The sequence below is a fragment of the Carcharhinus amblyrhynchos genome, chromosome 18, assembly GCF_965287045.1.
Source record: "Carcharhinus amblyrhynchos chromosome 18, sCarAmb.v2.hapA, whole genome shotgun sequence".
In the NCBI taxonomy this organism is placed as follows: Eukaryota; Metazoa; Chordata; class Chondrichthyes; order Carcharhiniformes; family Carcharhinidae; genus Carcharhinus; species Carcharhinus amblyrhynchos.
The window spans coordinates 29,881,791-29,906,923 of NC_137341.1; the positions used below are offsets into that span (position 1 = coordinate 29,881,791).

At 42.1% G+C, this 25,133-nt stretch overlaps 1 protein-coding gene across 1 annotated transcript; it reads left to right on the top strand.

The window, feature by feature from the left end:
- Nucleotides 1-4,345: 4,345 nt before the first annotated feature.
- Nucleotides 4,346-12,346, top strand: ptx4 (pentraxin 4, long). Its single transcript, XM_080206102.1, has 3 exons — nt 4,346-4,557; nt 5,429-6,020; nt 10,531-12,346. Exons 1-3 carry the CDS (start codon nt 4,420-4,422, stop codon nt 11,166-11,168), a joined length of 1,368 nt encoding a protein of 455 aa, XP_080062228.1. The 5' UTR covers nt 4,346-4,419; the 3' UTR covers nt 11,169-12,346.
- The last annotated feature ends 12,787 nt before the right edge of the window (nt 12,347-25,133 follow it).

Sequence of the window (25,133 nt, forward strand, 5' to 3'; positions counted from 1 at the left end):
CCGGAAACCACAAACCGGAAATGGGGAGCCGCTCACACTGCCACCAACTGGACTGTACGAGTATTGCAACCTGGTGACAGCCAGGGACAGCATTGTCTTATTATATTGTTGGAGTATTATACTGCCAATGGCTATGGCCTCTTAATGGCTATGTACTGCCAATGGCTATGTCCTCTCAATGGTTATGTACTGCGAATGGCTATGTACTGCCAATGGCTACGTCCTCTTAATGGTTATGTACTGCCAATGGCTATGTACTGTCAATGGCTACATACTGCCAATGGCTATGTACTGCCAATGGCTATGTACTGGCAATGGCTATGTACTGCCAATGGCTATGCATTCTTAATGGCTATATAGTCAATGGCTAAGCATTCTCAATGGCTATATACTGTGAATGACTATGTACTGCCAATGGTTATGCATTCTCAATTGGTTTAGCATATAGCTGCAGAGATTTGAATCGGTGGTGCTTGAAAAGGGTGGGAGAAGGGTGACTGGTTAACAGAGCACAAGGGACCATTGAGATGTTGACTGAGTTGTTTCAGGGGTTCATAGGTGGAGAGGGACACCAGTCAATCTTACAGGAGTGGAAGGAAAAATCTGAGTATCAGAGCAGATGTGGCAAGGAACCTGAGCTTAGTGGTAGGCATACAACACAATTCCACAGCTATGTCCCACTACCGACTTGCCCCCCCCTTCGCAAATTCAGTTTGTGACTACAAGGGACTTCTTTGCGAGGAAATAGAAAATCAGTAAATGTACTGTAATAGTTATCATCTGGCTTCTTGTACATTCAATATGGTGTAGGTACATCCACAGTGCTGTTAGGGAGAATGCTCCATGATTTTGACCCAGCGACATTGAAGGAATGACAATATTGTTCCAAGTAGGATAGTCTGTAACCTGTGGGAGAACTTCCAGGTGGTGGTGTTCCCAGTCTTCTTCTGCCCTTGCCTTTCTAGATGGTAGATGTTGTGGGGTTTGGAAGTGCTGCCAAAGGAACCTTGGCAAGTTGCTGCAGTGCACACTGTAAATGGTACCCCCTGTGCCACTATGCTCTAATGGTGGGGAAAGTAAATGATTAATGTAATTGATGCATCCCAGTGCTACCCAAATACTCTCAGATGTTGAACGTTCATTCTACAAAGCCACCAGTTTGCAGAACCAAAGAGATTTTCATAGCCTGTCTTTCCAGCATACCAGGATTCCATCCTTCCAGTGGCTCCCTACATTTTGGATCCCAATTTATTATGTATGCCCACCTTGTTAGTCTCCCTAATAAATACTGAGACAATACAATTATTCAGTATTTCTGCTATTTACATCATTACCTATGAGATTGTCTTGTGCCTCAATTTGTATTCTGATTTTTTTTGTTATTTATGTCTCTGTAAAATACTTTACTTATTTTTATCAATAACTTAATTTTGAGTTCTTTTTTTGCTTTCCACCAAACGTTTATTTATTAGTGTCACAAGTAGGCTTACAGTAACACTGGAATGAAGTTGCTGGGAAAATCCCCTGGTCACCACAGCCGGCACATGTTTGGGTACACTGATAGGGGAATTTAGCATGGCCAATGCACCTAATCAGCACATCTTTCAGACTGTGGGTGGAAACTGGAGCACCCAGAGTAAACCCTTGCAGAGAAAGGGAGAATATGTAGATTCAATACTGACTATGTTCCAAGAATCAATCAGGTCCCTGGTGCTGTGAGGCAGCAGTGCTAACCATTGTGCCACTGTGCCTTTTGTCATCCTGTCTTTAACATCCACATATTTAATTTATGCCATTTTCTTTAGTTTCAATTTTATCCTCATCTCTCCATTATTTCAAGCTATTTCACTATTGTCTATTATGTAGTCATGTTTAGTGGAATACATTTCTCCTGGATTCTGTTGATCACAACTTTATATCTTTCCCTTTACGGTCTTATTGTTGTTCCATTTTTTTCCCAGATTTCAAACTCCAATCTCATCCCCTCAAAATGAACTTCTTCCAATCTATTAGTTTGGTCCTGGCCAATCATTATTTCAAGCTGTATTATGTTCTGATTACTAAGGCCTAGATGTTTCCCCATCTCTTACCAACTCTGGCTTATTTCCCGTTGCTGAACTCAGCAACTCTCTTGTTGGACTGTTTAACATATTGGGTCAGAAATGAACCCTGAACACAATAGTAAGAACTCAATTCCCTTTTCCTCTTTTCCTACCTCTCCTTGCCAGTTGGGGGTAGTCAATATCTTCTGTGATTGTTATTTTATGTCTTTTCACTCACTTGATAAATTTACCTACATATTTCTACTCTATCTTCTTCCAGGCACTGGCAAGCCACCACTGACAAAGCAAACTGCCAAGCAAACAGCTCAGGATGAAGCTTCAGCAGACAACAGCCTTCAGATACAACACACATCAATTAATGAAGTGTGAAGTACTTTTCTTTCACTATTAAGTGGTTTGTAGTATATACTTTATCAATGATACCAATCCTTCCCTACTATTTATCTCAATCCATATCTGTTTCTATTTTAATGGACTTACATTAGAAGCAATAGGAGCAGGAATAAGCCCATATGCTCCCTCAGTATGATCATGGCTGATCTGATCTTGGCCTCAACTCCACTTTCCTAGCTGTTGGTCATAACCTTTGATTCCCATATATTTTTTAAAAATCTGCTTATAAAGTCATACAGCACAGAAACAGGCCCTTCGGCCCATCATGTCTATGCCAACCATCAAAAACCAATCTATACTGATTCAATTTACCAACACTTGGTCTTGGCTTTGAACATATTCAATGGTTCAGCCTCCACAACTCTCTGGACTGGAGAATTCCAAAGGTTTCACTATTGTCTAAGAAAATAAATTCCTCTTTATCTACCTTTTAAGTGGGCAATTAAGCCATATTTCAGTCATCACTGTTACATCTGGCACCTGGCTATGGATTGTTGCCCCTGGTCTCACCATTTTATTCAGATACTGTCCAGCTAATTTAATTTGATTTTCTTTAGGTTTAATTATTTTCACTCACCTCCCCGCCACTTCACTAACTTACAATTCTAACCACGATCCTATTTATTCATTCCACCAATACACTGGGAAATCAATCTAATCGTTATTATTCTTGGCTAGAATATTGAACAGTGGAGGTGTAAGTGCAAAGAACTATACAGGAATTCGGAGGATTGGAATGAGTACGGATAACAAACTGTTCTATTATTTTCACAGATCTGCTTTACATGAGGTGTTGTTACAAACGGGTTGTTGAAAGAAAATCATTGTTTTTTGTCAGACTCGACTATATTCACGGCATGTAAGGAAACTGAACTCAAGAGGATCAAATGCAGGAGGAGTCGAATGAAAAAAAACAAAGCTAGCCTGGAACTGTGTCTGATTGTCCACGCCTTGACTTACCAATGTTATGTGTTTCGAACAAGTGTGCATTCTATAACTAATGTGAAAACATTTGCTTCAACAATTGCTGATCACCAGCATGGCATGGTTAGCACTACTGCCTCACAGCGCCAGGGACCCAGGTTCAATTCAACCTCAGGTCACTGTGTGGAGTTTGCACATTCTCCCTGTGTCTGTGTGGATTTCCTCCAGATGCTCTGGTTTCCTCCCACATCCCAAAAGATGTGCGGGTAAGATGCAATGACCATGTACAATTGCCCCTTAGTGTCAGGGACTTTAGCTGGGTAAATATGTGGGGTTAAGGGGAAAGGGCCTGGGTGGGATTGTGGGCTCGATGAGCTAAATGGCCTCTTTCTGCATTGTCGGGATTCTATGATCTCCCCTGTTCCTCTGGTTAACTGATTGCGTCTGTTTTAGCCCAACTAAAAGATTCAACGCACTGTGATTAAATTGACAGTGAGCTGCAGACTGTAGAAAGGGATTAAAAACCTCAAACTGCTGGAATTCCTTGATCAGAACGGTGAAGAGTGAACACCTACCCTCACCTCCCCTCCCCCGCAAAAAAAAATTCCAAACCTGCTTTCCTCTTCAGGGACACTGCCCTCTCTGAGTATTTGCAGCATGTTCTGTTTTTACTATACACTCCCACCCGAGAAACAGCTCAGGCACTGCAGATCAAGTTGTGGTACTTCAAGGGCGTCGCATCTCATTACCGGAAAACTATGTCAACAGTTGGAAATCATTTCAATGCATTCGGAGGAGAGAGTCTGCAAATCTCATCTCACTGAACTGACTGCCTTTATTCCCATTCCCCCTCCCCGCTCCAGTAACAGAACCCAGGGGAGATGAAAGCCATCAATCATGTAAATGATCTAGCTGCCAAATATAAAACAATCCCCCGCACCTCCCCTCCCCACAAACACCACACCATCACCAGCCACCGTTCATTTACAGGTTTAGTTCAGTCTCTGCTGGGAGAGATATTCTACTCCACCGTTAAGGAATGGGTTTCAGCAAAAGGTTTCACTGGATTTTTGTCACCTGGATTTGTTGCAACCTGCATGTCAGCGGCTCGCTGCCTCCCGAGAGTGTGAAGCAAAGGAAACCTTTCTTTGAGCGGCTCAGACGGCTGGAGGAGCAGGTGGGTCCAGGAAAACACCTGACCGCAGCCTTTGGTGCAGTCCCAGCATGTTCTCTTCTGGTTTCAGAATTTGCTTTTATCCAGTGTTTAACTCATTGCCACTTCCCTTCCAGAGCTTTGACAAAGGGTCATTTGGACTCGAAACGCCAGCTCTTTTCTCTCCTTACAGATGCTGCCAGACCTGCAGAGATTTTCCCTTTTGGTTGTTGGGTTGCAGCTCTGGTTGGGGCTGGCTTTGTATAGAGTGTGCCTGCTGAAGACAGTTCCCCTGGGTGGGGGGAGAGATGATGTGGGTATGCCGGCGTTGGACTGGCGTAAACACAGTAAAAAGTCTGACAACACCAGGTTTTAGTCCAACCTATTTATTTGATAATATACTCGCAAGCTTTCGAGGGGTTACCCTCTTCGTCAGGTGAATGGAGAGTTCTCTCCATTCACTCTCCATTCACCTGACGAAGAGGGTAACCCCTCGAAAGCTTGCGAGTATATTATCAAATAAATAGGTTGGACTAAAACCTGGTGTTGTCAGACTTTTTACTGGGGGGAGAGAGGCAGGATGGCTAGCTCGCCCTGTCTGTCCACAGTGCTAAATCTTTTTAGACCCTTCCTCATCCAGACTTGGCTCTATTCTCCATCCACAGAGGCTGTCAGACTGGCTGAGATTTCCCAGCATTTTCTGTTTTTGCTCAGATTCCCGCATCCGCAGTAATTTGCTTTTATTATGAGATAGAAATGAAAATGTCTTTCATCTGCCTAAAGAGGGTTTCAGCAAAAGGAATTGATCCAAGGCAATATTCGCTAAAATGTATTTAAGCGTGGTGTTTGGTGAAGCTTCTTTTTAATGTGTATCTCTCCCATTTCATTGCCACAGTTTCGGCGATTTCAAGATCTTAGCTTGACCCGCTTACAGATCATTTCGGAAAACTTCAATGTTTCTTCCAATGTAGACCTTCGGCTCCAGACGCTAACCGATCAGTTCAATAACATCAGCGCCACCGCGAACAGGTTCCACACTGCAGCAGAAAGTGACATCAGGAGCTTAAAATCCTGGGTGAAGAAACTGCAGAAGAAAGCCAAGAAAATCGACCTGAAGATGTCAACCTTGGAGAAGGTCCTTAACGAGCGAAGCAAGCAGGTGTCGAGGGACAAGAAAGAGCAGGATTTGCTGGTGACCAACCTGACCAGGAAGGTGGAGCAGCAGAGGGAGGCAATCGGTGCACTGGCCACCAGCAGGAGCAAGCTACAGAAGGAAATGGAGAGCATTCGCGATGAGGTTAAGGGCCAGGGCGTTAAAATAGCCAGTTTTGAGGAGCAAATGACAAGTGCATTGCAGAATGACGCCCTCTCGGTAAAGTCGAGCCCCATGCAGTCAGCAGCAGCCGCAGCACCACTGGGGCACCGGGCAAAACCCCTTAACCAGGCACCCTCTGCCAAGCTGCCAATCTCCAAAAAAGAAGGTTCAAGTATGTCTGACTTCCAACAGGGCTGGGGAGATGATGTGGCTAATTTACAAAGCAGAAGTTGATTTAAGTAAAAAAAAATTCTGTATTCAAATATTAGCCTCTTTTATATACCATGGTTGGCAGGGTGGCAAAGTAGTTAGCACTGCTGCCTCACAGAGTCAGAGACCCGGGTTTGATTCCTGGCTTGGGTCACGGTCTGTGTGGAGTTTGCACGTTCTCCCGTGCCTGCATGTGTTTCCTTCGGGTGCTCCAGTTTCCTTCCAAAGATGTGCCGGTTAGGTGGGTTGACCATGCTAAATTGCCCTTTAGTGTCAGGGGGACTAGTTAGGGTAAATGCATGGGAATATGGGGATAGGGTCTGGGTGGGATTGTGTTCAGTGCAGACTGGATGGGCTGAAGGCCTCCTTCTGCGTTGTAGGATTCTATGATCATTCCCAGGCACTGCTTAAAATGTACATGTCAGCTTGGATTAGGTTAACTTATTTTCCAACTCCATAAAATCCAAGCCTTCAAATGCAACAAGAGATAGTTCAGTCCCTGCTCACCCTGGAACATTTTTAAAACAAATATTTAAGTCAGCATTTAAAAGACTGCAATGGGGAATGTGACACAAAAATGAGGGACTTCATTTTAGAAACACCAACATACATTTGCAAAGGCAAAGTGAATTTTGGGCAGGGACATGTCAGCACTGTACTGCGTGTAGGATATTTCCTTTGGGCAGCATTCAAATGACTGGGTATTTTAGTAAAATTAATACTTTCAAACTGCTGATTCTTCAGTAACTGTACCCTCCCCCCCTCTTGTCTCAACAATATAACTCAGCTCCAACCCCCAACCCTAGAATAGCCATCATCTTAAAGAAACCAGAGCCTGCAGAAAGGTCAGGGGTCCAGAGCATGTGACTGCCAAATTGCTTCCATGGAGCATCTAAATTAACTTTCTATAAATGTAGAGGAATGCATATTAATATCACACAACTATTTATGATCAATGTCACTTGGCAGAGACTTAAGAAAGTTCAGCCTGAATAAGTGTAAAGTCATGGAGTTTGACTTGTAAATGAATAAAAAAGGGATTGGAGATTTTGGTGCATGCATTGTTAAAAATCATAGGCTCAGCATGCACAAATGGTGAAAAACAACATGCATAAAATTTTGAAATATCTACTGTGACTTGTAAACCAGAAGGGTGACAAGGTGGCACAGTGGTTTGCACTGCTGCCTCACAGTGCCAGGGACCTAGGTTTGATTCCTGGCTTGGGTCACTGTCTGTGAGGAAACGGCATGTTTACTCTATGCCTGCATGGGTTTTCTCCGGGAGTTCCAGTTTCCTCCTGAATTTCTGGAATTCTGAAATTCGTGCTGGTTAGGTGCGTTGACAATGCTAAATTTCCTCCTCAGTGTGCCCGAGCAGCCGCCAGAGTGTGACAACTAGGGGATTTCCACAGTAACTTCATTGCAATGTTAATGTAAGCCTATTTGTGACACTAATAAACTTTAAACTTTAAATTGGTGTGGATCTTGGTGAAGCCACACCTGGAAGTGTGGCATTCATTGTTCTCCGTATGACAGATAGGTTTTATAGGATGATTGCAGCAAGTCTGAACAAAGGCTGCAATGAAAATTTATGAATTCAGAGGGTGAAGTGATGAGGACATGTTGTCTAAATCGGGTCATTTAATCTCTGGAGAAGAGAAGGACAAGGAGTGACTTGAGATCATTAAAAGTTTAACAAACTTCGTAAAGTTTGAATTCACAAAATTTCTTCTGACGAGCACAGGATTTGAGTGATTTGGGGACCATTTAGAATAAAGTATGCCCATGGGAACCTGAAAACGTATGCAACCTTTTTTAGCAAGTGACAAATTTTAGAACTTGGAGTAGTTGAACTGAAAATACTTTGAATAAAGGAATTATTTAGAAATTATAACGGGTAAATGATTCATTTGACTGAAACAATATCTGCATGTATACACAGTTCTTTTGCTTCATGACAATCTAGAGAGAAAAGGGAGTGCTAGAATTTGTATCTGCTGACCTGCACTCTACAACATACTGTTCTCAGACTGGTAACTTTGGAACAGTTGTACCTTAATGTGAGTTAAGTATCTCCAGTGAAGCTACAGCACTGAGCATTTTGTAACAAATTATCGTTCAATTGAAAGACTAACATTTACAATAGTGTAAATATTTATTTATTTATTAGTGTCACAAGTAAGCTGACATTAATACTACAATGAAGTTACTGTGAAAATCCCCAAGTCGCCACGCTCCAGGTACACTGAGGGAGAAAATTTAACATGGCCGACGCACCTAACTAGCACGTCTTTCAGACTGTGGGAGGACCCTGGAGCACCCGAAGGAAACACATGCAGATATAAGGAGAACAGACAATGACCGAAGCCAGGAATTGAACCCGGTCCCTGGCGCTGTAAGGCAGCAGCGCTAAACACTGTGCCATCATGCTGCCCTGAATAGGCATTGAAATAAACAGTTAAATCAAATTAATTCATTCATTAAAATTAGTTAATGAAAGAAAGTTTAAAGTTAAAATTTATTTATTAGTTACAAGTAGACTTACATTCATACTGTAATAAAGTTACTGTGAAAATCCCCTCGTTGCTACACTCTGGCGCCTGTTCAGATACACTGAGGGAGAATTTAGCATGGCCAATGCACCTAACCAGCATGCCTTTCAGACTTTGGGAGGAAATTGGGGCACCTGGAGGAAACACACACAGAAAAGGCAAAAGTGCAAACTCCACACAGACAGTGACCCAAACTGGGAATCGAACCAGGGTCCCTGGTGCTGGTCCCTGGTGAACACAGTTTATATAGGAAAAAAGATTGGTAAAAAAACAAAAATAGCCCAACATTAACTAATGCTTAACATTAGACATTATTACAAAAACCATCAAATTATATCAGATGATGAATGCACACAGTTGAATTTAATGGATCTTCATTTCTAAGAATGAATACAATAATAGAGAAAATGAATGGTTGTAGCTATCTTGATGTGGATGATGCTTACCAATACAGATCTTTCTGGCAATGAAGACTCTAAAATGTGTTACAAACTTAAGATCAAATACTCTGGCTATTTTGTGCAGGTATTGTACTGGTTTATCAGAAGGCCATAAAAGAAAAAGTTATAGTGCAAACGGAGGTTATTTTCACTTTAGGCTATGACAGCTCTCAGTGCTGTGAGTCTTTGGTACTCCTTGCAGCAGAGAGCTGTGGGGATATAATCCTTGTGTATATTTAAGGCTGAGATGGATAAGTTTTTGATCTGTAAGGGAATCAAGGGTTACGAGGAAAGGGCAGGAAAGTGGATGTGAGGAATCAGCCATGACCATATTGAATGGTGGAGCAGGCTCAAGGAGCCGAATGGCCTACTCCTTTTCCTATTTCTAGTGGTCTTATACTCTAGTATGTTTCAGAAGACTTCTCAATTTGACCACAAAATATCAATTTGTAAAGGGGCTGCAAAGGCACATCATTCTTTGCTTAATCAATACATTGTGCATATTCTTATCCCAGCCTTCCTCAGGAGCCTACCCAAGCATTCCCCGTTCTTACAACTCTGATACTATAGCAAACATCCAACCTGCCCATAAACCTTCCTCTGAATTTCTTCCCCTCTAATTATTGCTGTACAGTGTACACCCAAGGTGATAACAGATCCCTTATTATTTACTAACATAGACAAGACAGACTCTCCCTGAGCACCCACAGCACTAATAGAATCTCCACTTTGATAATTGTCATTGTGCTCTTAATGAACAGAGCCACCCTTTTCAATCCTGAAAATGTAAATGTCTACTTACATTAATTGTATATTTAGTTGGAAGCTTGATCCATATTTGGCAGTAGTGGATTAAGTTCAGGGGTTTAAGGTATTAAAAACATATTCACAGAAAATTAGTTTAACTTTTTATAAAGGCTGTAAGAACCCTCAATCTGTTTTACACTTAAAATTTGCAGATATCATAGAGTGTCTATATGCTTCCATTATGTCGCAATGGATGATACTATTTGGTGTCATGTGCAACAAAAGTTGGCATACTTGATACCACAAAGATCTGAAAAGTGAGGACCAATGAATATTTATTGCTTAAGATATGCATTACTTGTAATACTCACATTTAATACTCCCCAAATGTAGGGGAGTCTAAAACTAGAGGGCATAGGTTTAAGGTGAGAGAGGAGAGATACGAAAGGGTCCAGAGGGACAATATTTTCACACAAAGGGTGGTGAGTACCTGGAACAAGCTGCCAGAGGTAGTAGTAGAGGCGGGTACAATCTTGTTTTTCAAAAAGTGTTTAGACAGTTACATGGGTAAGATGGGTATAGAGGGATATGAGCCAAATGCGGGCAATTGGGACTACTTAGGGGTTTAAAAAAAAGGGCAGCGCGGACCAGTTGGGCCAAAGGGTCTGTTTCCATGCTGTAAACCTCTATGACTCTATGACATTTGATTATCCATGTGTTTCTCTTCTTGCAGTCTGCAATGTGAATTCAGTGATGCACTTTCCCAATTCTTCCACTGAGAACTATGCAACCTTCGGCAAAGGCTTTTCAACCGGGCTATTTGAAATGACCATCTGCTCTTGGCTCAGAACCATATCAAACTATTTGGGAACTATGCTGTCGTATGCAACAGAGGATAATGACAACAAATTGGTACTGCATGGCAGAAATACAAGCAAACAAACCACCATCCATTTTGTAATTGGAGATCCGGCATTCAGGGAACTTCCTGTGACACCACTGTTAGATGGCCGGTGGCACCATATTTGCATAATCTGGTCTTCCTTCGAGGGTAAGTACTGGTACTATATAGACAGGCGTCTGGCAGCAGCTGGTTCCAAATTCCAAAAAGGCTATGAGATTCCAACTGGTGGAATACTTATAATAGGCCAGGAACAGGATAATGTGGGAGGAGGCTTTGACTATACTGAGTCCTTTGTAGGGAGTTTGGCTGGATTCACAATTTGGAACCGTGCTTTGGTTCCTGGTGAAATCTCGAGCATCACTACAGGAAAGTCATTACCTGGAGGCAGAGTTTTAACTTTCAGTGATGTTTCCACACTTAATGGTGCAGTTCGACATCAGAATTGTACATGCCTAGAGCATTGTTAGTGAAAAAAAAGACATTGGATAGGGAAGACTCATTAAACTCTACTTTATACTCAGTATTCTGGTCACTTTTTTTTTGAAATGGCTACATTTTCTGTACAGCAATTCAGAGTTGTCGTATTCATGTCTCTGCAATGTGCTTTAAAACTCAAGATCATTTTCATACTTTGAAAAATCAACAGTAACATTTGGTTATACATATAGGATTGTTAAGGGACTCGATAGGGTAAATGCTGAGAGGATGTTTCCCCTCATGGGAGAGTCTAGGACCAGAGGGCACAGTCTCAGAATAAAGGAGAACCAGTTTAAATCTGAGATGAGGAGGAGTTTCTTCTCTCAGAGGGTTGTAAATCTTTGGAACTCTTTGCCACAGAGAGCGGTGGAGACAGAGTCCTTGTGTATAGTTAAGGCTGAGATCGATAGATTTTTGATCAGTAAGGGAACCAATGGGTTCGAGGAAAGGACCAGAAAGTGGATGTGAGGAATGTCGGATCAGACAGGACTATAACCAAGTAATAGAAAGAAAATCTTTGGAGGCAATTAATGGTTACACCCAAATAGGGCCAATGCATTTTGAATAATCATTACAGAATACAATACAGAAGCACTTATAAGACCAAGTACAGCTTATTGCAGTTTTAACGACTCAAATAGCCTTGCAGAATGTATAACACACCTAATTCACTCTCTCCACCAATGGTGCACCATCAATGCAAGATACAAGGCTTCTTGAAAACCTCCTCCCAAAACCATGAACTTTACCCCCAGAAGGCCAAGGCAGCAGCTGCATAGGAACACCATCACTGGCAAACCACATACCATCCTGACCTGGAAATAAATCATCATTCCTTCTTCGTCACTGGGTCAAAATCCTGGAACTTCTTAACTAACAGAACAGTGATGTACCTAGTGCATAGACTGCAGTGATTTAATTGGGCAGCTTACCACCACCTTATGTGCATTTAGGGATGGGCAATAAATGCTGGCCTTGTCAGTGATGCCTACATCCTGTGAATGATTTTAAAAATTATAAACTTTGTGTATCTTACTAATTTGAATACTGATAAAAATTTAGTTGTGTACTTTAGGGCTTTCATGTTATGTCCTATAGTTTCATATGATGAAAATTCTTACTGAAATGATGTATTGGTCTTGTTTGTGCTTTCTATTTTTGTAGAATGATTTGCTCATAAAGTGATTTGATATCAAACAATTGTTAACTGTGTCAAAGTTTCTTATTATCGGGAGTATTCTGACCAAGTTCAAATGCTGGATGTTGTGTTGTGCCCTAAAGGCAGCTAAGCCAAAAATCTCCCACCTATCATAGTGCAAGAATCACTGATGGACAATAACAGTCACCCTGAGGCCATTGCAAAAGTACGTGATATATAAGATCCTTACCTTGTGCAATGTCTTTGTTTAACCACATCTATAATATGATTTCCAACTTTGGTCCATTCACAAGGTATCAAGGCCTTAGAAAAGGTTTGACTGATTCCTTGTTTAAGGGCTGTATGTTATCAGGATAGGTAGCTGGGTACTTACTGCTTAAAAAATGGAAGTGCCAAGGGGATATGATTCAATTCTCTCAAAAATTCTCTGGAGGGATTAGATTTTGTCCATGTGGGTACTTTGAGCAGAGGAGAATAAAATACAACAACAGTGGAAAATGCTGGAAATAATCAACAGATTTGATAACATCCATGGAGAGAGAAGCAGAGTTAACAATTCAGGTCAATGAACTTGCATCAATTCTGGCAGAATAACGGAACATGTTTGAAGGGCTGAATGGCCCACTCTTGTTCCAATGCTCCATTTCCCTACGCACACCAATGAGAAAATAAGAATTTGGAGTGAAAGTAGATCTTTTGGGCCATCAAGCTTGCTGTGCCATTTAACACAATCTTCCACCACTTTCTGAAGCTATCCCTATATTCCTTAATTCCCTCAGTATCCAAAAATCTATTGATTTCTTTATTGAACATAGTATGTTCTGAATTCTCGCATTTTTGTTAAAATAATGTAAAATCTTGTTGAACATCTCCATGAAGGCCATGTAAATAACATTCATTGACAGCCTCTTATCAAGCACATTGATCACGTCCTAAAACATTCCACAAAGTCTATAGTTAATCCATTTAGCACTTCTTCTCCTCAGAGTTAGCTTCATTATTTTTTCATATGTCTACATGCAAACATTCAATAACACAAAACATCCATAGTTTAACCTTTGAAATATTTATATTTAGGTTATTTAAATTGTATCTCAACCACCTATGAATAATCAGATCAATAAAAATGCTAAGTGTGATTCAGCTTGAATGAAAAAGAAACTAATTCAACATTTGTGAATAGATTTCCATGAAGACCATAAGAAAATTGTGCTGACATTAGCCAAATTTGATTCAGATATTGAATGCCATACTTGATTCTATTCACCTGAAATTCACCCGTGATAAAGAAGTTGGGGGCATATTGACAGAACAGAAGATGCAAATGATGATGGATTTGCAGGAACCAGTTTACATTGCTGGTGTATCACACAAAACGTGACACATGTATTCTCTGGGATTGTATCAGACATCTTCTCTATAGTGCCAGAAGCATGTACAGAACTGCTCAGAAATATCATGGTGTTTCTATTGCCAATTATCATAGATACAAATACCATTTTCAATATGAATAAACATGTCAGTGGTAACATTGAACATGTACTGCACCAAAAAGAGGTGGACAAAGCAATCTGACTCAGGAGTCTTAGCAATACAGAAAAAGTAACTGGAAGAGATATTGAATTGTCTTGTATATTTCTTTTGAACATGGAATAGATTTATTTTAATTCAATGCAACAGACAATGAATCTTATTTAGATATTTGCAGATGATTTTGAAAGTTCATTTTGGAACCGTAGAACTCTGACATATGTGAACAAAGAGCCCAGACTAATGGCTACACCCTCCAGTTTAAAGGTTGTAATTCTCTTTCTGTTCACTTCAGTTGACTCATTTTCTTATTTATACAACAGAATAAACTTGAATTCACACAATACTTTTAACATCAGAAGTGCTTCACTAAAGGATAATCAGACAATAATGGATGCTGAAAAACAGAGACATCAGGAGATGTGACCAAAATCTTTTCTCAAAGAGTAGGTTTTGAGAAGGATCTTAAAGACATAGGGAGGTGAACCAATTTTGGAGGGAATTCTGTGCGTTCGAAGGTATGGCTGCCAAAGTTGAGCAGGGTGGGGCAATGACAGAGGTAGAGGAACAGAGAGTTGGCAGGTAGTGTGTATTGTAGGGCTGCAGAACATTACATACATATAGTACAGGGCGAGAATTAAGTAATTGAAACATGAGGATTAATTAGAGGAGTTAAGCCATTGATGACAGAAAGGATAGGGATAATGGGTGAGTAGGACATGGTGAGAGATGGATACTTAGAGGAGAGTTCTGAATGAGCTGAAGTTTACATGTGGCGGAGATTGCAAGGCCAGCCAGAAACAATGGAAATATGCAAATCTTTTGGTTAGAGAGGCAGGGATTTAGGTTTCAGTGGCAGGTGGGCTGAGTCAGGGCTGGAGACAGGCAATCTTTGTGATGAAGAGGATGAGATGTCAGAAGTTGATCTCATGCTTGAAGAAGGTATAGAGATTATGAACAGTAGGATTGAGCAATAGTTAAGAAAGTACTGCACTGTCAGAGACTGCCTATTAAATAAGACATCAAACTTGAGACCCCTTCTGGTATGTCAGAAGGGCACAGTAGATTCCATGTAAGAATTCAAGGAAGAACCAATATCAATCTATACCACTAAAATAGATTATCTAGTCACACATCTCATTGTCATTTGTGGGACCTTGCTAGATGCAAATTGGCTTTCACATCTTCTTAATTTGTATGTTTAATTCACTGTGATGTACTTCAAGACTTCCTGAGGTTATAAATTATACTATGCAATGCCAGTCTTAATTTTTTCCAGCACTTTCTAATGATTAAATTTCACTGTAAAAATGTATCCTAACCTTTCTCTAGGGCCATATGAAAGTGTAATTATATCCAGCAGGAGAGCTCTAACCTCAAAACATTGAACCTTGATAACAACAACAGTAATGCTGTAATCTTGACAATATTGTAACAATAAAGATTTCTTTGTGCGATATATTTGTTCATGTTGTCATACTGATAAATTTTCCATTGCTCTGTGAAGAGATCTTCACCCCATGGGCAATTTTAAGACAAGTTGTCATCTTTTCACATACTCTCAGAATTAGATTCAGCCTGCATGATTATATTTTTGGTTAAACAATGGGAATCAATTTTAAGTGAAATGCGAAACTTTCACAATATATGATCAAAATGAACGTTAGTATTCAGGATAGCTCTACATTTATGTCTTTGGCAAATTATCTTGAATTAATTTTGTTCTTGTACATTGATAACACAAATCTCCAAACAATCTGAAAGTGCCAACAGACGAGAATAAATGCCGCCATGGACAGAGCTTATGGGTGCAATTTTCCTAAAACATAACTATGTATCATTTTGGGTGAGAAAACCAGTGATGCAAATCATTTCCCCTTCATGACCCCCTTTAATAACCCCACTGCATGACCTCCCCTTTGTGAGCCCCCCTCATGCCATCCTTCACGACCCCCTATGCCCCATCATTCGCAGGCTCCCACCCCACCAGGACCCATGACCCCTGTAGATCCATGTCCCCCCCAAAGACTCAGCTCCCTTGGAACTGCTCCCAGTATCCTGGCAGTGCTCATCTGGCAGTCCCAGCCAACCTAGCACTGCCAGGGCAATAATTGGCACAGCCAGACTGGCATTGACAGGGTGTCAGTTGGCATTGCCAGACACTGTCAAGTTGGCATTCCCAGGTGGAAGTGGCCTAGCCATGTCCGCAGCTACCTAAGGGCTGCATTAGCCTCCGAGCCCCCGAGTCCCATCGTCTCACCCCTGTGCTAGTATGACCATCATGTCTTGTCTCTGTTAGTCTGCTCCAAGATCAGTAGTAATTCTAATTGGGTTCCTGCTGTGCCCAAAGATTGGAGAATCTCGGGGCAGGGAGCACTTGGCTTCAAAATGGACTAAGCATATTTAAAGGCTTTTTTAAATCTGCTAATCTGGTTCCCTCACTGGGTAGGAACCAGATTACATCCAGATACAGTGGCTGGGAGGATTGCAATGGGGTTTTGCACCAGTGCTGAATGTGCTAGACCTTTCACCTGCAATTCTCCAACTTCACCCTGCCCCAATACAATCTACGCCAGGCATGATGTGGCTGGAAAACTGCCTGTGATCAAAGCTTTTTTATGCATGAGGTTAATGAGTGTTCTTACCTGGAAAGTGCTTTTTCTGATTTAAATAATTTCCAGCAGCAAGCTTTTGTGAATTTAAAAATAATGAAGGCCTTTGTTATCACAATATTGCCCAGAACTTTAATGTGATGGCTCACATCTTATCTCATATGTACAATGGCCCATAACTTCCCAGCTCTGGGATGTAATAACTGGGGCGAGAAACTACTGCCTACCCCCAGATATCACCAGGTAATGCTGCACAGCAATTTCCTGGGGAGTTCAAACGTTTGTTGCACAATTGCAGTTGGAACCATCTGAAAATATGATATACATCACGAACTTCAAATCGTCCCACCTGTATTATCAGCACTGTTAACAGAAAAGGTTAGAAAAATTAAAATCACTTTTAATGCCACTTTCTCTTAATCCCCCCACAGAACTCCACCTGTCTATCCCCTGACTCCCCATAACCCCTCACTGATTCCTTCAGCCCCTCTTGACTACATTCTCCTAACTGCCCCATGGGACCCCTTGATCACTTGACTCTCTAATGGACCATTCACCCACTGACAACCTGAGCACACTGAATGCCTAATCACCACCCAGCCAGTTGACCAATTGTTCCAGACACCCAAATCTCCTGAACCCTACTTCTGAACAACCTACCCCCTCCACTGACCACCCAACCCCCGAACATCTGATACCCTCACTGAGCACCTGATCCCGACCTACCCCATTGACCATCCAATATACACACTTACCACCTGCTCCCACCAACCACCTGGCCACTCTTGACCAACTGAAGCACCCCCTAACCAATCAACCACCTGCCTTCCAACAGACAGCCTCACCCCCAGCTTCTCACTCTAGCCCACCCACGCTCCTGTCCACTTATCTGACAAACTTACTTTCTCCATGGCTTTTCAGACTGGCTGGACTTTTAAAGTTCTGCAAGCAAAGGGGACATAATGTGCTTACCTTCAACTCTGCTGCCAGTGACACAAGATCTTGAGAACATGATGCACAGTAGACAGTTCTTGCCAGGCCTAAAGGGACAGTGAGGAGAGAAAGAAAAAGTTGGATTTTAAGATGTAAAACTAGGGCCAGAATTCTCTAGCCGTACATGCCACTGGGGTTCTCCAGTCTCACCTGCAGTGGTGCGGGGAGAACATTAGTGAAAAATCCCCTTGACAATGGTGGGACCAGAAGATCCCATCACTAGCAAACAGCATGCTGGCTTCCAGCAGCGGGAAGCACGCAGCTGCGAGGCTGGGGAATCTCAAGCTTAGGAGGGGAGTGGCAATTCAACTCCAATTGACACTGCACTCCATGGGAGATCAGGGCCAAAGGATAGAAACAGATGAAGAAAAAAAAATTACAGGTTAAAATGATTTCAGTCCCTTTCATAGCATGTCTATAATTTCTTCATAGAATTATCATTGAATCTTACAGTGCAGAGGGAGACACCGACCACAATCCCACCCAGCTCCTATCCCCATAACCCCATGCATTTACCCTAGCTAGTTCCCCTGACACTAAGGGGCAATTTAGCATGGCCAATCCACCTAACCCGCATATCATTGGACTGCGGGAGGAAGCCCCAGAGGAAACTCATGCAGACATGGGGAGAATAGAACAAAGAACAAAGAACAACAACACAGCACGGGAAACAGGCCCTTTGGCCCAACGAGCCTGCGCCGCTATCTTAACAATGTATTTTTCCTACACCTCCCTTGACCCGTGTCTATGCTTATGGTACTCCCATTGGAAACCAGATTCAGGGGAGGATAATTTAGGGACAATTTGTTACACCAATCAGCCTAACAGCACATCTTTGGGGTGTGGGAGGAAACCGGAGCACCCGGAGGAAACCCACGCAACCACAGGGAGAATGCGCAAACTCCCACAGATACCGGCCCAAATCCATGTATCTGCACAGCTAGCAGTGATAGTCACTGAGCTGTTGTGGTGCCCATCTGCTGGTCCAGTTTTAAGCACACACAAACGATGCGTAGGCCACTCTCGAAACATCCAAGAGCAGCCCACGCACGACCCACCGTGTGCATGCCCCTCGTTAGACAACAAGGTGGACCGACGCACCTGTGGAGTAAAAGAGACAAAACATCAACACATGTAGCATTAGATTTCCAGGAACATCCCGAGGCTCTGACCATTATTTAAAACCATCTCCTATAACCCTCCATCCCTGTTTCGCTCATATGTCTATCTAAGTAAACCTTAAACAAGTCCAGTGTGCCTGCCTCCACCACCTTACTTGGTAGTGCATCCCATACCCCCACGACCCTCTGTGTGAAAACCCTCCCTTTAGCATCCAAATTATACTTCTCCCCCCTCACCCTAAGCTTGTGGCCCCTTGTGATATTTGTCTCCAATCTAGGAAAAAGCCTGCCACTGTTTACTCTATCTATACCCTTCATTATTTTATACACCTCTTTCAGATCCCCCCTTAATCTTCGTCTTTCTAAGGAAAAGAGCCCCAGTTTACCCAATCTTTCCTCATAACCCAGTCCTTCCATGCCAGGCAGCTTCCTGGTAAACCTCCTCTGCACTCTCTCCAGGGTCTCCATGTCCTTCCGGTAGTAAGGTGACCAGAACTGGACGCAGTACTCCAAATGAGGTCTAACCAACGTTCTGTACAACTGTAGCATTAGACACCTGCTCTTATACTCTATACCCCTTCCTATAAAGGCTAGCATACCGTAAGCTTTCTTCGCAACCTTCTCCACTTGAGTTGCCACCTTCAGAGACTTGTGCACATGAACCGCCAGGTCCCTCTGCATTTCTATACTCTTAATAGGTCTACCCTTTATCATGTAACTCCTCCCTACATTATTCCTTCCAAAATGCATCACCTCGCATTTATCAGGGTTAAATCCCATCTGCCATTTATCTGCCCAATATACCAGCCTATCTATATCCTGCTGTGTCACCTGACACTCCTCCTCGCTATCCGCCAATCCTGCCATCTTTGTGTCATCTGCAAACTTGCTGATCACACCACATACGCCCTCTTCCAAGTCATTTATATGTATTATGAATAGAAGAGGACCCACTACTGAGCCCTGCGGCACACCACTGGTGACAGGCCTCCAGTTAGAAAAGGACCCTTCCACTGCTACTCTCTGTCTCCTATTGCCCAGCCAGTTTTCAATCCATCTAGATACCTGTCCCTGTATCCCATGAGCCTTAGCCTTTTCTACCAGCCTACCGTGACGGACTTTGTCAAACGCCTTACTGAAATTCAAAAAGATGACATCAACGGCTCGTCCATCGTCAACCGTTTTTGTCACCTCCTCAAAAAATTCTACCAGATTCGTAAGGCAAGACCTCCCCTGAACAAAGCCATGATGCGTATCCCTAATCAGATCAGAATGTGGAAAGTCCACACCGACAATGACAGAAACTGGGAATTGAACTCAGGTACCTGGTGCAGCAAGGCAGCAATGCTAACCACTATGCCACCCTTGGTTGAACTAAAGCAACAGATGGAATAGAAGTCAGATAAAAGTAAAGGATTCTCAGTAAGCTGCAATGTTTCTTGCAGTTGAATTGCCAGGAGGTCAGCACTCAATTGAACTTGTAGCTGGAACAGTTTGGGGATCGATTCATTGGGTGGGATTTTATGGCCTCACTCGAGTAAAACTGAAAAATCCCAGTCAAGGTCGATGGACATTTCCATTGTCCACCCACCACCGACTCTGATTCCCTGTACGTTCTTAGCTGAAGGTCCAGAAATCCATTAGCCTGCAGAAACACCTGCACCGAGGAAAAACATTATTTGATTTACATATTTAGCTTTCTGATCTATGCTGTCAATTGCACATTTTTTATTTCCATAAGATCAAGAGTTTGTAACTGTTTGTCGTTTCTGCTATTGATACTTTAAATGGTCTGGGAGATTGACACTTAAGGGAATGGAAAACTGTCAACAAAAAACTGTTTTTAAAGCATTTTTACACACCTTACTGTAACTATGGCATTAATTAATTCTATACAGTGTTTAGTGTGTAAATGGGTATTTAAGTGCCATGGTTTGGCATTGGGGGGTGTCGAGAGGGTTGTTTGGAGGGTACCTTGGCATAGTGAGGATGAGGGGCCATAGGGGTTGTATTGTAGGTTTATTGGGGATTTGTAGGGGAATAGAAGCATTTACGTGTGATACAGTGTAAGACAATCAGACTTGTAGCAGTCATAAGTATTTGAAGTGTTTTACATTTTCCTAATAAAGATGTTATAAGAACATAAGAACATAAGAACATAAGAAATAGGAGCAGGAGTAGGCCATCTAGCCCTTCGAGCCTGCCCCGCCATTCAATAAGATCATGGCTGATTTGTCGTGGCTCAGTTCCACTTTCCCGCCCTCTCCCCATAACCCTTAATCCCCTCTTTTATCAAGAACCCATCAACCCGCTTCTTAAAAATATTTAGCGAGGCAGCCTCCACCACTTCAACGGGCAGAGAATTCCAGAGATTCACCACCCTTTGAGTGAAGAAGTTCCTCCTCAACTCCGTTCTAAACCGCCTCCCCTTTATCTTGAGGCTGTGCCCCCTAGTCCTACTGTCTTTTTTGAGCGGGAAGAGTCTCTCCACCTCTATCCTATCCATCCCATTCATCATCTTATACGTCTCAATGAGATCTCCCCTCATTCTTCTAAACTCTAACGAGTACAAGCCTAGTTTATTCAGCCTCTCCTCATAGCTCAATCCCCTCAACTCCGGTATCAGCCTAGTAAACCTCCTCTGCACTCCCTCCATTTATTTGATGAAAAGCTGAAGATTTTATGTCTATCAGCTAACTGGAGCAAGGTTCTTTGTTAACATCACACTGCAAGCGTTCTTCAAGGAGAACCTTCTCACTGCTACCTATATTATCTAAATGAGCACCCAATCTGTCATATGCTGCTGCCAAAGGCCAGGGATACTAGGTATCGTATCTGGATGGGAGAGACTCCCACAACTAAAACAATGCTAGACCAAGGGGCTGGTTGTATGTCAGTCAGAAAGAGAAGATGGGACAGACATTCTGAGGGCTAATATCTGACTCCCCTTTGGGTTACAAGTCATAGTCCATCATTGATTGTCCAGGTGTATTGAGTATGATAGCATGACAGTTTCATCCTGGGGCACATGGATATTCCAAAGGTCTTCACAGACCACCCCAGGCCACTGAATGGCTTGTGGGTATCAAGGGCTATCTGCTGAGGTTGTGGTTGATGACACCAGTGTGGAAGCCTGAGACTGAGGTGGAGACTCAATACAATAAAGTCCATGCTGCCACCTGATCAGTCATTGGGTGGTGTATTGGCATGCTATGCTCTGCAGCATTGGCATCCTACCCTTTGTCTGCAATTGCTCAACTCTTTCGGCTAGGACTGTCTCTCAGCATAATGTATCTCCTGGTCTGCTGTGCCATACAAATAGTATGATTGTTGTGTCATAGCTTCTGCGTTATTACAATGTCTTTTGCTTTCCTCAGCATCAGTTTCTCATCTTTCAGTAGACATGCTCTTACCAAATGGTCTCTCAAACCTAGGATTAATGTATCTGAAATCAGATCATCTTTTAACTGTCTGAATTCACATTATCCTGCTAGCTGTATTACTTCTGTGACATACCATTCAATGTTCTCAGTATCACCGTGAATTGTAGTGTTGAATACATAACGTTCATATATAACAGGTTCTAAATGTGCATTCAAGGCTTTCAAAGTCTTTGTCCTCTTTTTCTTTGCTCATCTATTAGACTTACAGTGGACTTTGTAGCTCTCCCTCCCAGCAATGTTAAAAGTATTACTCCTCTTATTATTTCAGTCTCCTTAATTGAGCCTGTTGCAATCTAATAGTTTTGCCATTGTAATTGGAAAAACTGCCAATTTTTCATGGAGTTGGGATTGAATTACTGCAGCCATTTTTATTCACTCAGTAATTTACTAGCATTCTTTGTCCTTGTTTCCTTTTTCTCTGCAGCCAGTAATTTCACTTGCAATCTTTGTGGGTGCTTTTGTCTTTGTGTTTTTGCAGATTTTGAACATTCCTGTGCTCCTGGGTTCTCAGTGTCTTCGCCGAATCATTTCCAAGATTCAAAATTCTATTTTTTGTCACTCTCTTGCATCATGTTGTAAGCATAAGGACAGTTGTGCCTCTCCAACGTGTCTCTGCAAGAGTTGGTGACTAGTGGAGTGCCGCAGGGATCAGTGCTGGGGCCTCAACTGTTTACCATTTATATAGATGATCTGGAGGAGGGGGCTGAGTGTAGGGTGACGAAATTTGCTGATGACACGAAGATGAGTGGAAAAGCAAATTGTGCGGAGGGTGTGGAAAGTCTGCAGAGAGATCTGGATAGGCTGAGCGAGTGGGTGAGAACCTGGCAGATGGAGTATAATGTTAGCAAGTGTGAGGTTATCCACTTTGGCAGAAATAATAGTAGGAGGGATTTTTATTTAAAAGGCGAAAAGCTGCAGCATGCTACGGTACAGAGGGACCTGGGGGTCCTTGTGCACGAGTTGCAAAAACCCAGTCTGCAGGTGCAGCAGGTGATCAAGAAGGCGAATGGAATGTTGGCCTTTATAGTGAGGGGGATAGAATATAAAAGTAGGGAGGTCTTGCTGCAACTGTACAGGGTACTGGTGAGGCCGCAGCTGGAGTACTGTGTGCAGTTTTGGTCACCGCACTTGGGGAAGGATATATTGGCCTTGGAGGGAGTGCAGAGGAGGTTCACTAGGCTGATACCGGAGATGAGGGGGTTGGCCTATGAAGAGAGACTAAATAGACTGGGCCTGTACTCGTTGGAGTTTAGAAGGATGAGGGGGGATCTTATAGAGACGTATAAGATAATGAAGGGGATGGATAGGGTAGAGGTAGAGTGATTCTTCCCGCTTAGAAAGGACAGCAGGACTAGAGGACACAGCCTCAAGATAAGGTGGGGGAGCAGTTTAGATCAGAGTTGAGGAGGAACTTCTTCACTCAAAGGGTAGTGAATCGGTGAATCTCTGGAATTCTCTGCCCGTTGAAGTGGTGGAGTCTACCTCGCTAAATATATTTAAGTCATGGGTAGATAGGTTTCTGATAGCAGGGGAATTAAGGGTTATGGGGAGAAAGCGGGAAAGTGGAACTGATCCACTTCAGATCAGTCATGATCTTATTGAATGGCGGGGCAGGCTCGAAGGGCTAGATGGCCTACTCCTGCTCCTATTTCTTATGTTCTTACAAGAGCCTTTTATTTAACTTATCAGAGGCAGACTCATGGCGTGGCCACCTGAATACAGATAGACTGAAGTGTCAATCAGACTAGTTACATTTCCAAACCCAATCAACGGCTACCCCAGATATTTTGGGGTGGGAAGTAGGAGCTAACGAACATGATAATTGTTAGTTATTGCCAATCGAGCTCTCTGGCACTGAACATTAACTATTACTAATGGTAAGTCTCATTGCTTCAGGTTTTACATCTTTCAAAAAAATTAAAAATCCCTTTTTTTTTCTAACTTTCCTTTTGGTCTCTTTTCTCTCCCTTTCTCTGTTAATCTAATTTCTCTTACCCTCTCTTTATTTATATTTGTGCCCCTGATTTGACATTCAATTCACTAACCTCTTTAGTCCTTTCCATGTTCATTTCTCAATCTTTAAATGTTGTTAGTTAAGGAGATGCCCTGTTTACTGAGGACCCAGATGCCCCATTTCTCTCACTATTGTTATTGACAGAGAATTTCTACCACTTTATGGGACTAAGCTGAAGGATGCGGGAGCAAGGCTAACAAACAGTAGACACAATTAAATGCCCAGCAAGTTCTGGTCCAGTAATTTAAAATTACTGATACCAAGGGATTGATGCTTGCAAGCACATTCCAAGCATCTTCATAGATGATCTGGGATGCACTAAAACAATGCCAAAGACCATGCAATTCCACAACGGCATGATGGAGCCATGAGGGATATTGAACATTCACTTGTTTTGAGTTGATAGGAAAGTCTTGTAAATATTGTTCAGCTGATATTCTCCCTATCTCTAGTGTTACATTATTGTATTTCCCATCAATGGGAAAATGCTTCCAGGAAAATTAATTTCCTATAAACACAACTATCTGCTCAATCATTTTAAAAATGAAATTAGATAGCATTGCAATGTTCATATTATTATGTTCGTCTGGATCTGGGTATATTTGGATGTTCAGTCACATGTTTAAACAATAAGAGGTTTGTACTCATACAGGACTCAGTAATGGAATCAACAAAGATATGTTACTCAATTACATAGGAGGATAAAAGGACTTTGTTTGAAGAGGAAAGAATGATTAGCCCACATGATAAGAGTATTGCAAAATATTAAGATGACTTTCAAGTGAGAACTATTTCACATTTATGCTTGTGCATTATTATATCATTCAATAATAACCAGTGTGCTTTAAGATATTGTATTTACAGGTTTCTAGTAAAGTTCAAAACTGCATTCTGTTCTAGTTTTTATCGTTACTAATCTGGCATTGCTCCTGCCTTCTTCACTTTTCCTGGCTTCTCTTGACAAATGATTGACAAAATAACTCCCACTATAGTATGGGTGATTTCCAACACCCACCTGAGGACTAAGCGGGTGAAAGTCAAGTTTCCTTTTGCAAATCAATGATACATGCTGTCACATTGGGA

Bases quoted from the DNA above. Each gene is read 5' to 3' on its own strand.
- ptx4 (XM_080206102.1), top strand. From the start codon at position 4,420: ATGGGTTTCAGCAAAAGGTTTCACTGGATTTTTGTCACCTGGATTTGT. The intron at 4,558-5,428 runs GTGGGTCCAGGA...TCATTGCCACAG, and splicing joins TCAGACGGCTGGAGGAGCAG to TTTCGGCGATTTCAAGATCT. The intron at 6,021-10,530 runs GTATGTCTGACT...CTCTTCTTGCAG, and splicing joins CTCCAAAAAAGAAGGTTCAA to TCTGCAATGTGAATTCAGTG.